The sequence below is a fragment of the Hemitrygon akajei genome, chromosome 11 (assembly GCF_048418815.1).
Source record: "Hemitrygon akajei chromosome 11, sHemAka1.3, whole genome shotgun sequence".
NCBI lineage: Eukaryota > Metazoa > Chordata > Chondrichthyes > Myliobatiformes > Dasyatidae > Hemitrygon > Hemitrygon akajei.
Genome location: NC_133134.1, coordinates 86,601,730 through 86,617,857, shown reverse-complemented (window position 1 = coordinate 86,617,857; position 16,128 = coordinate 86,601,730). Strand labels below are relative to the sequence as shown.

The window sequence follows — 16,128 nt, the reverse complement described above, 5'->3', positions numbered from 1 at the left end:
GTTCTTTTTTTTTTACTTTTTGCTTCTAATACCTCTTTGTTTGGTTTGGCATCACTTTTTATTTTTGTATAATGCTTCTATGAAGTGCATTGGGACAATGAAGCTGGCATATAAATGGTAGTTGTTGGGGTGTTACGAACCCCGTAACTGGGTGACTTACCAGCAAAGATAGAGACGTCCGTTGAAGTCTGATGATACTATTTTTAACAGTATTTATTAGTAAAAATACACAAAAATAATATCAATGCAAATATACAGATAATATACGTCGTCAATACTAAATCTAAAAGTGCGGGTATAATAATAATCAATAAGAAATAAGCTCTATTGTTGTCTAGGGGATAATGTATTGTCCGATGGAAATATACAGTTCACTGCAGTTCACACAAGCTGCCGTCTTTTTGGTTGTCGCTGTGTTGCACTTTGTTGGAGAGAGAGAGAGAGAAAGAGAAAAACTTGCCGGCTTTCCTTTATGATTTCGATCCGTCAGGTGTCTCGTTGTCGTGGCCGTTCAAGTGTGACCTCTCCTTTAGCTAAACCGTTCTTCCGTGGTGAGCTCGCCACCCAGGCAAGGGAGGATGCAAACGAGCCCCCACCAGCTTTCGCTATAAAACGCTGTCACGGGATTTCTAGCGTTTCTCCTGGTGCGTCTAAAGGGGTGTTCCCCAGACCCCTCTTTTATCCTCACTCACGGGGTCTCAGATGTCAATCAGGTTGGGATGATGCAATCCCTCAACCAGACCACTCTGGTTGCCCCCTGAGGGGTTTCAATGAATAGTACAGTACTCAATACACAATTCCTTCTCCAAGAGACAATGGCAGTAATCAGTGGTTCCGTTCCGCTGATGTCAGGAGACATTCCAAACCTTGTGTATTCTGCGTCCCTCTCCCTCATGATGTGTATCTCTCTCATTTCCTGGGTCTCAGACCCGAAATAATAGCGATCTTGCGATTTTCAAAAAGGAGGGGGTGGCTTTGTACCCTTTGGCCCCTCAGAGTTGCTTCACCTTCGTAACACCCCCTTCCTTCTAAGGATTTTTGCCACAGGTAAAAATTAATTAATACAGAGTCTTACAGGATTTCAGAATCTAACACAATACAAAAGAGTTTTTTTTTCACTACAGAGTAATACAGTTATACATTCAATTCAGCATCTAACAGTTAGCGATTGCATTGTCTTCCTTTAATATCTTAATATCTTGTACCTTAATAAATTCTTGTAGCATCCGATTCCAATTTAATAACCACTCATTTTTATTCCTTTTCTTCAGCAAACAAAACTAAAGAGTTGTGATCTTAGCTTACGAGTATATTACAAAAGTTCATGCAAATACTAATCTTTATTTTACCTTCAAACTTAACAGTCAATCTTCCATGGGGTTGTCTTTATTAGTTACATGCTTTGTCGAAATCCCTTAAAACCAGATCCTGTTATTTAAAGTGGCATCCCGACAACCCTCGCCCCTTTTCCAGTTAACTCCCACATGGTTAGCTTGCGTTAGCCCATTTTCTGAACTTCCACACAATTCTTTATTTTTAAGCAAGTCGTTAGTTTTATCTTCAGGACCCTTCATTCTATTGGTTTTCAGTTTAAAATCTGCAAGCGAGCCCTCTTTGTCCAAACAGCATTTCAAACTCTGCCTCTTCACAGCATACCCTTGAATAACATTAGCGCGTGGGGCACCTTTACATTCCAAATCAAACTGTAATTGATTCGCAGGCACCGTGTTAACAAGCCATTGTCCCTTCAGCCTGGTTACTGCTTCTGACACCAATCCAGACTTTAAATTTTCTTCATTCAATTTAGGAACTACACTTTTCCCTTCTCCTTCAATAATAAGATTCACATCACCACCTTTTATCTCCTCACTAACTTTAACACACCTTCGAACACAAACAACTGGGAATTCTCACTTCCCACTAGTACCAAGGTTAACCCTTTCTTCACTGAACCTAGTCCATTTGACCCACAAGGACTGCATTCCTTTTTAACTGAATCAAATACCTCAGACTTTTCCTGAGTTTCGTTACTAGGTTCAGTACCACGTGCATCCACATCTTGAACACACTCAAACGGGACATCTGCCTCTTCCAGGCTTTCAATACCCGTCCCCTTTTCAAATTCTAAGTTCCCCTGATCCTCCCAGCTACTCTCTGGGCAACTCCCTTCCGGAGTAAACTCAACCCTGCGGGCTGAAACAACCTCATCTGCTAACCCAGCAGACTCCTTCAACGTAACGGCATCCTTTTCATCTAGGACTGCCCTCATTTCATTATCGGGAACACATTTAATATTTTCAACTTCTTCAAACAGTTCTGTCAAGCCAGACAGATCATCCATGTCCAACCCTGGACCTTCTAACAGCCTTATCTGTTTCTCATTTTTACTCCGTGCCTCTATAAATTTCCTCCTGGCTAAGGGTAGGTCTACCTCCTCTCCCTTACTCTCTTCCACTTCCCTATTCTCCATTTTACCACCCTCTAACCCCTCTTGGTACAGGGTCGGTAAAAACGTCTCAGCCAAATCCACACAGGACTCATTTAAACTGGTCTCGTTCTCAGCTGTCTTTCTCGACATGCTGCGAGTGGTCGTGCTTGCGGGATAGATCTTGGAACCTAGGGGCAGGTCCTCAACACTTACAGGCTGGCTTGTCAGCTCCATGGCCGACCAAACTTCACCACCAGCTAAATCGTTACCCAGAAGGATGTCTACGTCAGTTCTCGGAAATTCTGATCGCACCCCTATTTCAACTGGACCAGATACCAGCTCACAATTTATAATGATCCTATGCAAAGGCACAGCTTCTGTCCCTTTCCTATGCCTTCAAAGCTACCTCTCCAGTCTCTGGACCAAAATCTAGTACCGTACTGCGAATCAATGACTGCTCAGCTCCAGTGTCTCTCCAGATCCGCACTGGAACTGGTGTGTCTCCCTTTTTCACAGACACGGTTCCTTCTGAAATAAATTTCTCAGGCCCTTCTCGTATTCTATCTACCTGGGGCTTTCTCGTCGATTTACTCATCAACACAATACATCCTGTAGGGACTGCTGCTTTCCCTTTTCCTGTCTCCTTCCTCAGAGCAAAGCACTTAGATGCAATATGACCCACCTTTCCACAATTAAAACAGGTCAAGCCAGGACCTCTCCTGCCGTCTTGCCTTTCCTCCTCCTTATTTTTACCACTAGCTCTCGGCTGAATCTCTGCCTCAGCCGGCGGGCTTTCTCTACCGTTCCCACGGTCTTTCTGGTAACTCTTATTCAAGGAAAACTTTGTCTTGTGGGTTAGGGCATATTCATCTGCGAACCTAGCAAATTCGGATATGGACTTATTCGGCTTCTCGTTCAAATACATCCGGATATCATCTGAAATACAACCTTTAAATTCCTCAATCAGAATTAACTCCCTTAAACGCCGAAAATCCTCTTCCACCATTTCTGCTGCACACCAGCGATCCAAGAGCACACCCTTCTCATAGGCAAACTCTGCATACGTCTGATTCCACACTTTCTTTAAATTTCTGAACTTCTGTCTGTAGGCCTCAGGTACCAATTTGTAGGCCCGAAGAATGGCCTCTTTTACTTCCTCATAATTCTCAGACTCCTCCTCCTCCATAGACAATGCCACATATGCCCGTTGTGCCTTCCCTTTTAACACACTTTGTAACAGCGCCACCCACTGATCTCTGGGCCACTTCTGACTCACTGCCACCTTTTCAAAATGCAAGAAATAACAATCAACATCCGTCTCCTCGAACGGAGGTACTAACCTCAACTCCCTACTAACATTAAACCTCACTTCTCGGTCTGGCCCTTGAGCTCTTCGCTCTTGCCTGAACTTCTCCATGTCCAGCTCATGTTTCCTCTGTTTCTCCTTCTCATACTCCTTCTCCTTTTCAGCCCTTTCCTTCTCCTTTTCGGCCCTTTCCTTCTCCTTTTCAGCTCTTTCCTTCTCTTTTTCAGCTGCTTCCAGCTGTTTTAACTTACTTTCATGCTCCCTCTGCTTTTCAGCTCTTTCCTGCTCCCTTTTCACCTCTAATTCCTTTAGCTGGAGCTCATGCTCCCTTTGCTTTTCGGCTCTTTCCTTCTCCTTTTCAGCTGCTTCCAGCTGTTTTAACTTAATTTCATGTTCCAACCTTAATTTCTCCAACTCTAACTGAACCGTCCCACTAGCTGGTACCTTTTCAGGGATATTTTCCAATACCTCAGCCAAAAACACATTCTTCACAATATAATACTGAGTTATGGCCCTCCGCACCTCCCGCTTTTTCATTGACAACCTCACCTCTGCGAGATTTAGTCCTTTCGCAATATTTATCAATTCCGACTTTGTGGCAGCCTCTAGCGCCTCCAGAGTCGGGTTTTTTATAAATTCGTCTACGTCCATCTTTGCTGGTTTCCTATCTGGTTACCCGCGCAACCAGATCCAAGATTGGACTTAAAAGCCCGATTTACTGGCCCTCCAATTTGGTATCAAATCTCGAGACGAGGCCCCACGTTGTTACGAACCCCGTAACTGGGTGACTTACCAGCAAAGATAGAGACGTCCGTTGAAGTCTGATGATACTATTTTTAACAGTATTTATTAGTAAAAATACACAAAAATAATATCAATGCAAATATATAGATAATATACATTGTCAATACTAAACCTAAAAGTGAAGGTATAATAATAATCAATAAGAAATAAGCTCTATTGTTGTCTAGAGGATAATGTATTGTCCGATGGAAATATAAAGTTCACTGCAGTTCACACAAGCTGCCGTCTTTTTGGTTGTCGCTGTGTTGCACTTTGTTGGAGAGAGAGAGAGAGAAAGAGAAAAACTTGCCGGCTTTCCTTTATGATTTTGATCCGTCAGGTGTCTCGTTGTCGTGGCTGTTCAAGTGTGACCTCTCCTTTAGCTAAACCGTTCTTCTGTGGTGAGCTCGCCACCCAGGCAAGGGAGGATGCACACGAGCCTCCACCAGCTTTCGCTATAAAACGCTGTCACGGGATTTCTAGTGTTTCTCCTGGTGCGTCTAAAGGGGTGTTCCCCAGACCCCTCTTTTATCCTTACTCACGGGGTCTCAGATGTCAATCAGGTTGGGATGATGCAATCCCTCAACCAGACCACTCTGGTTGCCCCCTGAGGGGTTTCAATGAATAGTACAGTACTCAATACACAATTCCGTCTCCAAGAGACAATGGCAGTAATCAGTGGTTCCGTTCCGCTGATGTCAGGAGACATTCCAAACCTTGTGTATTCTGCGTCCCTCTCCCTCATGATGTGTATCTCTCTCATTTCCTGGGTCTCAGACCCGAAATAATAGCGATCTTGCGATTCTCAAAAAGGCGGGGACGACTTTGGCCCCTCAGAGTTGCTTCACCTTCGTAACAGGGGTGAGAAGAGGAATTAAATTGTTCCTAAATTCAAGTTGACTAATCTTAGTGCAGTTTTAAAGGATATGCAGGAACTGAGTCCAGTGAATTCACCTGCACAGGTGTATGAAGGTTGCAGGTCGAGCTTGTATAGTTAAAGAGTAAGTTCTATATACCCGCATTGAAGCAGAATTTTACGGGCCTACTTATATTTTCTTTGTCCAGTAAAACATGCCAGGTCTGGAAATTGAAATTCAGAGTGAATATAAGAGTAACACACACACACAATTCCAGTCAGGCAGGCACTAGGGAGTGGAATGCGAAGCGTCTCAGCCTGAAACAACTGTTTATTGCCCTCCATAGATGCTGCCTGACCTGCTGTTCCTTTAGCATTTGTGTGTAGTGCTCAAGATTTCCAGTATCTGCAGAATCCTGAAGAAGGGTCTCAGCCCTCGCAACTGTTTATTCACTTCCATAGATGCTACTTGACCGGCTGAGTTCCTCCAGTATTTTATGGGTTTTGCTTTTGGATTTCCTGCATCTGCAGAGTTTTTCATGTTTATGATCTGCAGAACCTCTTGTATTTAGATTATCAAGAGTAATCAGATGATTTTGGTAGATCTGAAGGTTGAGAGTCTTCAGTCATGTAGATCAAGTGAAGATTTGATAGGTGTGTTTGAAATTATGAGGACTTTCGTAGGAATAATATAGGGGAGACTGTTTTCTAGGCAGAATGGGGAGCGATTCAAGGAAATGGAAAGAAGGCATCTAGTGCAGCGACTTTCATGGGAGGTGTGCCGTAACCTGCTGTAGCAGTGGAAACCAATTCAATTTATTGAGCTGATCTGCTTTTGAAATTGATGAAGTAAAAGACTTACAAAGCTTCCTGACCACGCGGGAGAAAAGAAACTTTTGAAATTTTCCCCTTTCTTTAGGAGACAATAGAAGCCCATGGGTGAAGCATGTGCTAAAGGATGGGTCGATGTACTATTTCAACCTGCAGAGACTAGAGGGAAGCTGGGAGCGTCCCAAAGGTTTTGTACAGAACTCCACACAGCTCAACCGGGATGAGGTTCAGGTATGGTACTGTTCTCTCTACTTCAATGCACTGTCCTTAGTCATAGAGTTAAACTGCAGTAAGATTAGTCAACTTGAATTTAAGAACAATTTAATTGTTGGGCTGAAGAGCTGGTTTCCCTGTTGACCACAAGACATAGGAGTACTCCTCAAAGAATTCCAACAGGTTTGTCAAGAAAGATTTTCCTTTAAGGAAATCATGCTTGCTTTGTCCTGACGAAGGGTCTCGGCCTGAAACGTCGACAGTGCTTCTCCCTATAGATGCTGCCTGGCCTGCTGAGTTCCACCAGCATTTTGTGTGTGATGCTTACTTTGTCCTATCTTGTTTTGTGTCACCAAGATGTGGAGAAATTTCTTTAGCCAGAGGGTGGTGAATTTATGGAACTTATTACCACAGGCAGCTGTGGAGGCCAGATCGTTGGGTGCATTTAAGGCAGAGCTTGATAGGTTCTTGATTGGACACAGCATCAAAGGTTACTGGGAGTAGGGCTGAGGAGGAGAAAAAGAAAAGGATTTGCCATGATTGATGGTCGATGGGCCAAATGGCCTAATTTTGCTCCTCTGTCTTGTGGTCAACATGGAAACCAGCTCTTCAGCCCAGCTAGTCCACACTGTGCACGTTGCTTGAGCTAGTCCTGTTTTGTGTTTGGCTCATATCCCTCTTGGCTTTTCCCATCCCGTCAGACATAATTTTAGGTTAGTTTTATTTGTAACAGGTACATAGAAATGTGTCATTTTTGCATCATCAGCTAACACAATCCAAGGATTGTGCTTGGGGCAGTCTGCAGCATAGCATGTCCACAGCTCACTGACCCAAGCCCTAGCCATACATCTTTGGGATGTGGGAGAACCTAGAGCACCTGGAGGAAACCCACGTGGAGCACACTGTCCTTGCACACAGTGGTGAACCCCATTTGGTAATTGCTAGCACTGGGAAGTGATATGCTAATGGCTCTACTACTGTGGCTGCCCTATTTATAACTGTCTCAACCACTTTATCTAGCAGCTCGTTGCACTTACCCACCACACACCCCCATGTGGATAAAGCAGCTCCTCATTAAAATGCAACCTGAAGTTAACATTCTGACATTTGTCTTCTGACTTGCTCGTCTTGATCACCCAGTTACAACAATGTCTGGGGGATGGGAATGGGATTGGTGTTGCCAGAGTATGAGGGCTAATACAGGCATGATTCATCTTGTGAAAGAGGCAATGAAGGGCAATGAAAGGTCTCTTGTCTGCATGTTTTGATGGTTAGGTGAGAGCCCTGAGTGGACCTGCGAAAGCTGAACTCACCGTTCAGCAGTTTGTAAACAAACAATGAGCTTGAATTAGAAAGGGCAGATGAAACCAACACGGGAAGCATGGAATCAAATTAAGAAGAGCAAATAGTATTGTAGATCTGTAGGTGCTGGAAATCCAGAGTAGCATACACAAAATGCTGGAGGAACTCGGGTTAGGCAGCATCTATGAAAAGGCCTGAAGGAGGTCTCCTCCCAAAATGTTGACTCTTTATTCCCCTCCTCAGATGCTGCCTGACCTGCTGAGTTCCTCCAGCATTTTGTGTGTGTGTAACATTGCAGATACTGGATATACAGAGTGAAATGGTAAAAGAGGTCATATCCATTTAAGTGGCATCTGTGGAAAGAGGAAACAGCCAATGATTCACATTGCGACCTCTATCTCAGAATTGAAACAAGGAGCTTTCTCTTTTTTTTTATTGGAAGAGGCTAAATTTCATGGTCATCAGTACTGAGAGGGTCATCCACAGGATAGCAGTGACAGTGGACTCAGCCCGACAAAGTGTGACTAAGAAAGCTGAGGAAGTTGAAGATCTGACCAGTAATGGTGGAGAGCACAGATACCAAGAGACGTGGAATGAATATTGCTGTGACAGAGGAGGATTCAGTTTTTCCCAATGCATTCATGCCAGCTCACAGCAGAATAATCCCACTACGGTGCAACAGGTAGTGCTGCTGCCTCAGTTTGAGAGAGCTGGGTTCAGTCCGATTTTAGGTGGAGACTATTGCATATGCGCTCTCCCCATGACTAATTTTTTTTAATTAAAAACTGTCCCCACCTCTGTCCTGCTCTCCAGTACTCCACTTTCCTCATCCTTTCCAAAGACTGACTGATATACAATTTTAAATTATCCCTGGTCTTAAGTAACTAGTGAAAGAATCAAAGAGGAATGGATGGGCATGTGAGGGAATCAGCTGCAGGGATTCAGGGAAGTAAGAAATAAAACTGATGGGATTTCTTTATTGAGAAAAGCATTGGGTGGGTGGAATGGCCACCTCTGCTGTAGTACATAAGAAAGGTGAATAATTGAGGATGAATTAAAGAGATCAGTCAGGTAAAGAAACCATTTCGTCTGGAGTCCAGAACCAGGACCTCCCTTGCCTTTGAAATGAGAAACAGGATGTTCAGTGGGTGAAGTTAGAATCAGATCAGGTTTATTATCACTGACATGCACTGCATTGTTTCACAACATATTATGAGACATTATAAGCTTCAAAAATAGTGCAAAGGGGAATAATGAGGTAGTATTTATGGGTTCATGGCCCATTCAGAAATCTCTTGACAGAGGGGAAGAAGCTGTTCCTAAAATGTTTTATGTGGGTCTCCTGTACCTCCCCTCCAATGGTAGTAATGAGAAGAAAGCATGTAAAGTCACTCCAGTAAAAGGACATGGGAAACTTTGCCTAAAAAAACAGAGCTATGAGGCGTCAAGATCAATAGAGCATTTCAAAACTTGAGTGAATGTTTATTTTCCCAGAAGTAAATCTGAATTTAAAAACCACGTGTATTGAGAATATGCAGAGAGAAAAGTGTTTAGTATTTCCCCTGACCTTTCGTCAATGCTTTTATTATGTTGACGCATCAAGAGTAAGCAAACTGTGACATCAGAATCAGCATTAGATTTAATATTACTGACATAGCTCATGAAATTTGTTGTTTTTTGCAGCAGCAGTACAGTGCAATATAAAACTATAAATTACAATAAGAAATATATACAGTATATAAAAGAATTAAATTAACTAAGTAGTGCAAAAAGAGAGCAAAAATGATGAGGTAGTATTCGTGGGTTGGTTCATTAGCGAAGGGGAAGAAGCTGTTCCAAAATCATTGAATGTAAGTTTTCAGGCTCCTGAACGTCCTCCCTGAAGGCAGCAAGGAGAAGAGCACATGCCTTTGGTGATGGTGGGGTCCTTAATGATGGATACAACCTTTTGGAGGCATTATGTTTTAAAAATGTCCTTGAGAGTAAGCGAACCACAACGTGATTGAATTAGTTTGAGTACTGGAATAATTTAATTTAATGTATAACTGGATAGGCAGTCAGTGACACCAGGAGAAATGAGGGCTGGCAATACTGTTTGTCACACAATTGTTGAGTCCTTTGAGATGCGTAGTGGAACACAAAATATTCATGGTTCTAGAAAAAGCAAGCTGCTGGAGAAACTTGACACATCGAGCAGCATCTGTGGAGGGGAGAGGAACTGTCAGTGTTTCAGTCGAGACCCTGCATCACGATGTCCAAAATTCTTCCCTTCGCCCTCCCCCACAGATTTTGTTTTCAGCTCCAGATTCCAGTAGGTGAGTCTCTTGTCTCCAAACATTAATGGCTGCTTTTCCTCCCCTTAGTCTACTGTTGCTTCAGTGACAGCTGGTTATAACAGAGAGCAGCTCTGGCAGGCGAGTGAAGGCGTGATCAGCAGGCTTCAAGCCCACATGAAAGGTTATCTCGTCCGAAAGGATCTGTCTGCTCGCAAGCACTTCCTCCAAAGGCAGCTGCCTGCTATCGTAGCAATTCAGGTATGGAGCATCAAAGGACAAAGCTTCTTTTATTGTCAAAGTACACAGCTCTGAAATTCTTCTTCTGTGGGTAGCTATGAAACCAAAAAAGAAAGGAAAGGCAACACGATCATCAGCCCCCAAATCCCCCCTCCCCACACAAAAAATAAATGGAAAGGGCACATCCCCATCCCTGCATGAAAAAAAAACAGGAAAGATCAGGTGAGAAACACAGAAACAAAGGACTAAGATTGAACAAAAGTGTATAGTCCAAGTCCATATCCAAAACACAGAAAACCTGGGTAACACTCTCTGGGCACAGTGGCAGGCTTTCCCCTCTCCAGTAGAACAGTGATCAAAAGGCAGGCAGCCAGTGCTCGCCCTCCACATTCGCCTCGATGATTTAATCAGCAAAACTGAATCAAACATCGGCTTGTGGCCCATCCCGCAGCCTGCCCGCCATGAGGTTTGTGCAAGCTGCAGAATCCTCTTGGAGACTGCAGAGCGCTGGAGCACCCAAACAGTAAATCGCAGGCTCCAACATTTCCAGAATCACATCCCAGACAAAAAAGAAACATAAAAAGACACAAGTGAAATATGGTTTCATGATCTATCCAGAAGATGTCAATTAAAGGGGCTTTGTACACAGGATCCATCTTGACTGGAAGCATCTCTTTCTTCTTCCCTCCCCAAATTATTGAATAGGTTTTCCCTATTTTCTATAAAATGTTCCTGGTGAGTAACTGAAAGCTGGTTGCCTACCTGAGTTTTCATTTGGATCTTCCCACTGTAGTCATGCAGGAACAAGAATTCAACTATAGTGAACACAAGTGTTAGAACCTAGTGCCATAATGACAGCAAGAAAAGGTCTTTCCCTATTATCCAAGGTGAGTATTTTGTCTCGGTGTCAGTAGACCATAAGAAAATTTGAACAGAGAAATTAGATTAATTGTCCAGTACCACATTGAGAAGTGGCCAGTGGTTCCTCTGCCTTATAATGCCTTGCAGGTCAGGCAGCACTTGGAGTATAGTGAGCAGTTCTGGACCCCACATCTAAGAAAGCGTGTACTGGCAATGGAGAGGACCCAGAAGAGGTTCATGAGATTGAAAGGGTTTATGTATGAAGAGCATTTGATGGCTCTGGGCCTGTTCTCATTGGAGTTTAAAAGAATGAGGTGGGGGGAGAAACCTATCAAATATTGAACAACTGAAAATAATGAGGGATTGCAGGACCAGGGGGCACAGTCTTAGAATACAAGGACCTCCCTTTAGAACAGAGATGGAGGAATGTATTTAGCCATAGGGTGCTAAATCTGTTCAATTAATTGCCACAGACAGCTGTGGAGGGCAAGTCATCGTGTATATTTAAAGCAGAGGTTGATAGGTTCTTGATTAATAAGGGTGTCAAAGGTTACAGGAAGATGGCAGGAGAATGAGGTTGAGAGGGATAATAAATCAGCCATGAAGGAATGGTGGAACAGACTCAATTGGCCAAATGGTCTAATTCTGCTCCTTCGTCTAATGGTCTCATCAAAAAGAAATTGTGATCAGAGTAGCTTGTGTCTTAAAATCTAAACTGAATGGGCAGTGAAATGCTTCCTTGAAGAACTACTTAAAATATTCTTCTGTTCCTCCTTTGCTATGTTTTACTTGTCCAAAGTAAATCATGCACAATTTTATAAATCAAACACTTGTGATGACAATATCTGTTGGGGAGAAAGTTATCAGCTATTTTTTAATTTTTCAGTCTCACTGGAGAGGTTATAGACAAAGGAGAGATTACCAGAAGAGACTTTATCACCTTCGAGACAATGCAGATGCTGTAATTAAGGTACAGACCACTTGGTTATGGCCTCCTTGTGTCATGTAATATCAATTATAATGAGAACCTGGTACAAAGATCATGATAAATATTTAAACGATTCTTTAGTGACATAATGCAATGTGATCTAGTTGATTTGATGAGCTCTGCAGAGCAGATTGAAACTGGAGACAGCACAATCTTGGGCAGGGTTGGAAATGAACTGGTTAGCTGTTGATCCTGGGTGAGGCGGAGGTTGGGTAGTCTGAGGGGACTGGTGATGCCCTCTGTAGGTGAAATGGGTTGCCAGCACTGGGAAGGTGGGAACGTGATCAATCTCTTTGGTGCAGCTAGCCTAGTTTCAGTTGGCCTCTGCAGGAAAGGGGAAAGCCTGTAAAGATATATATTTTTAAAAATTACCTGTAAGCAGAAAGGGTAATTGAACAAAGCAAGTTTGTGAGCTGGTATCCCTGTGAACAGGCAGTCTCCATACTCGGGAAGTACATTTCAAGTCATAGATAGTAATGCAATAATCCATTACATGGACACTCATTCATAGAAACAGCCCCTTTGGCCCAACTTGTTCATGCTGACCATGATGCCCACCAAGCTAGTCCGATAGACCAATTTGTGCTACTCTAAACCTTTCCTATCCATTAACTCAACCAAATACCTTTTAAATGGGATATCTGCCTCAGCCACTTTCTTATTCCATATACAAAAAACACTCTTGTTCCCAGGACGGAAATGGCTAACATATTTTAAGCTCATGGTAGAAAAGTATAGGGAGATGTCACTGGTAGGTTTTTTTACACTGATAGTGACAGATGCATGGATTGTGCTGCAAGGAGTGGTTGTAGATGCAGATACATTAGGATATTTAAGAAACTCTTAGATGGGCATATGAATGAAAGAAAAATGGAGGGCTCTGTAGGACGGAAGTCAAAAGGTTGTGGGGAGAAGGCAGGAGAATAGGGTTGAGAAGGATAATAAATCAGCCTAAATGGCCTGAATCTGTATCTGTGTCTTGTAATTTCTTACAATCTAACAGTGTGTGTGCATTCTATTAATTTATGTTTGGACTTGGACTAAATGGTAGCCTTTGGCACCTGAATCTCCAGTACTGAAATTGTTATATTCCTTCCGATGTAGGAGACTATTCAACCCATTAAGTCTTTCAGAGCAATCCCATTTCCCTGTTGTTTTCCCTCCATAGCTTATTCTGTCTGTTCTTTCTCCTGCCAGCTCTTTAGGCAAGTCATCCATAGACTGCCAGCCAGCCAGTCCTAGGGATCTGGAAGGAAATGAGAGCACAGGGGAAATGGGGATAGAGTTCCTCTTCCTCTTGTCCTCACCTACCACCCCATAAGCCTCTGCATCCAGCACATCATTCTCCACATCTTCACAAAATCCAATCACCAAATTCACCTGGAATTCCCCCCCCGCCCCCATTCTCACCGCTTTCTGCAGGGATCGCTCCTTCCGTGATTCCCTTGTTCATTTGGCTCTCCTCACTAATCTCCCTCATGGCGCATATCCCTGCAAGCTTCAGAAATGCTACATCTCCTCCCTTATCACCATTCAGGGCCACAAACAGTCCTTCCAGCTGAGCCAACACTTCACATGAATCTGTGGAGTTCATCTAATGTACCTGGTGCTCCCGATGTGGCTTTCTCTGCACTGGTGAGGCCAGACGTAAATTGGTAGACCACTTTGTCGAGCACCTTTGCCCCATCTGCCAAAAATAGAATTTTGCAATGCTGAGGCCACTCTGAGGGTGGAGGAGTAACACCTCATATTCTGTCTAGGTAGCCTCCAGCCTGATGGCATGAACATCAAATTCTCCATTGGGTAACTTTTTTTCTCCTTCCCCTTCCCTCTTCTATTCCCCACTCTTGCTTCTTACTACTTTTCCTCACCTGCCTATCACTTCCCCCTGGTGCCCCTCCTCCTTCCCTGTTTCCCATAGTCCACTGTTCTCTCTTTTAATCTTTTTATTAGTATTAAAAATATTATGAACAAAATACAATTAAAATATTAATAAGGGATTACAAACATATAAACTCCCATTACACATGAAGGAATACATAAACAATGAATACAGTATAAGTAAGCTTTCCCAAAACATAAACCATATAGTATATATATATATGAACAAGGTAAGTCTAGATATTCCATAATATATAATATAAAAAAAGAGAAAAAAAAAATAAAAAAAATAAATCTATATATGAAAGTTAACTAATCTACTAATCTAATATCTAAAGAAAAAAAAACAAAAAAGGAAGAAAAAACTAAAAAAAACTAAAAAAAAAAGAGAAAAAAAAGGGCTGTTCATAGTATCTCACAAGCATACATAAACATCAATGTCGTCATCTCCGATCTTCTCAACATACATACGATTAAAGCTGAAAAAACCAATAAGCCTGGCACAGGGCCATTACATCATATGAAAATATTGAATAAATGGTCTCCATATCTTTTCAAATTTAATAGAAGTATCAAATACAGCACTTCTAATTTTTTCTAAATTTAGACATAACATAGTTTGAGAAAGCCAATGAAATACCGTGGGAGGATTAATTTCCTTCCAATTCAACAAAATAGATCTTCTAGCCATCAAAGTGAGAAAAGCAATCATTCGACAGGCGGAAGGAGATAAGTGAAGTGAGCCCATCATCGGTAAACCAAAAATTGTGGTAATAGGATGGGGTTGTAAGTCAATGTTCAGTACCGCCGAAATAATATCAAAAATATCTTTCCAATATTTTTCCAAAATCGGACATGACCAAAACATATGAGTTAAAGACGCGATTTCTGATTGACATCTGTCACAAATAGGGTTTATATGAGAATAAAAATGAGCTAATTTATCCTTGGACATATGGGCCCTATGTACAACCTTAAATTGTATTAATGAATGTTTGGCACATATAGATGATGTATTAACTAATTGAAGAATTCTATCCCAATTCTCAATAGGAATAATAAGATTAAGCTCTCTTTCCCAATTATTTTTGGTCTTATCAAAGGGCACTGAACGTAACTTCATAATTATATTATAAAGTTTTGATATAAGCCCTTTTTGAAAAGGGTTTAATTCAAACAAACTCTCCAAAATATCTGAAGACACAAAATTTGGGAATGAAGGAAGTACCGTACTTAAAAAATGCCTAACCTGTAAGTATCTAAAAAAAAAATGAAATCTAGGCAAATTATATTTATTTGCTAATTGCTCAAAAGACATAAAACAGTTGTCCAAAAATAAGTTGGAAAATCTTAATAATCCCTTAGTTTTCCAAGCCAAAAAAGCTTGATCTATAATTGAGGGGTGGAAAAAACAATTAGGTACAATAGGACTATTTAACACGAATTGAGTCAACCCGAAAAATTTCCGAAATTGAAACCATATACGTAAGGTATATTTAACTATCGGGTTGTCGATTCGATTCGGCAATTTAGAAAGAGCAAAAGGGAGAGATGTCCCTAAAATAGAACCCAGAGCATAACCAGATACCGATTTAGTTTCCAAACTCACCCAATGAGGGCCAAAAGGACCATCCCATTCTTTCAACCAACATATCAAATATCTAATATTAACTGCCCAATAGTAAAATCTGAAATTGGGTAATGCCAACCCACCATCCTTCCTTGTCTTCTGTAAGTATATTTTACCTAACCTGGGATTTTTATTCTGCCATATATATGAGGAAATTTTTGAATCAACATTAGTAAAAAAGGATTTCAGAATAAAAATTGGTACCGCTTGAAAAATATATAAAAATTTAGGTAAAATAACCATCTTAATAGCATTAATCCTACCTATCAGAGACAAAGATAATGGTGACCACTTAGTAAACAAGCCTTTAATCTGATCAATTAAGGGTAGAAAATTAAACCTAAATAATTCTTTATGTTTTTTTGTAATTTTAATCCCTAAGTAAGTAAAAGAGTCTTTAACTAATTTAAACGGTAAAATACCATAGTTTGGGACCTGTCTATTCAAAGGAAACAATTCACTCTTATTAAGATTTAACTTATACCCAGAAAACTCACTAAATTGAGCCAACAATGATAAGACTGCTGGAATAGATT

The 16,128-nt window shown here is 41.6% G+C and overlaps 1 protein-coding gene across 1 annotated transcript in view; it reads left to right on the top strand.

Moving 5' to 3' along the window:
* LOC140735815 (ras GTPase-activating-like protein IQGAP1) overlaps window positions 1-16,128 on the top strand; it is a 247,891-nt gene that overhangs the window by 114,681 nt on the left and 117,082 nt on the right. Inside the window, 3 exon segments of the mRNA XM_073061320.1 lie at window positions 6,293-6,435; window positions 10,083-10,253; window positions 11,980-12,063. Coding sequence (XP_072917421.1) covers window positions 6,293-6,435; window positions 10,083-10,253; window positions 11,980-12,063 — 398 coding nt within the window.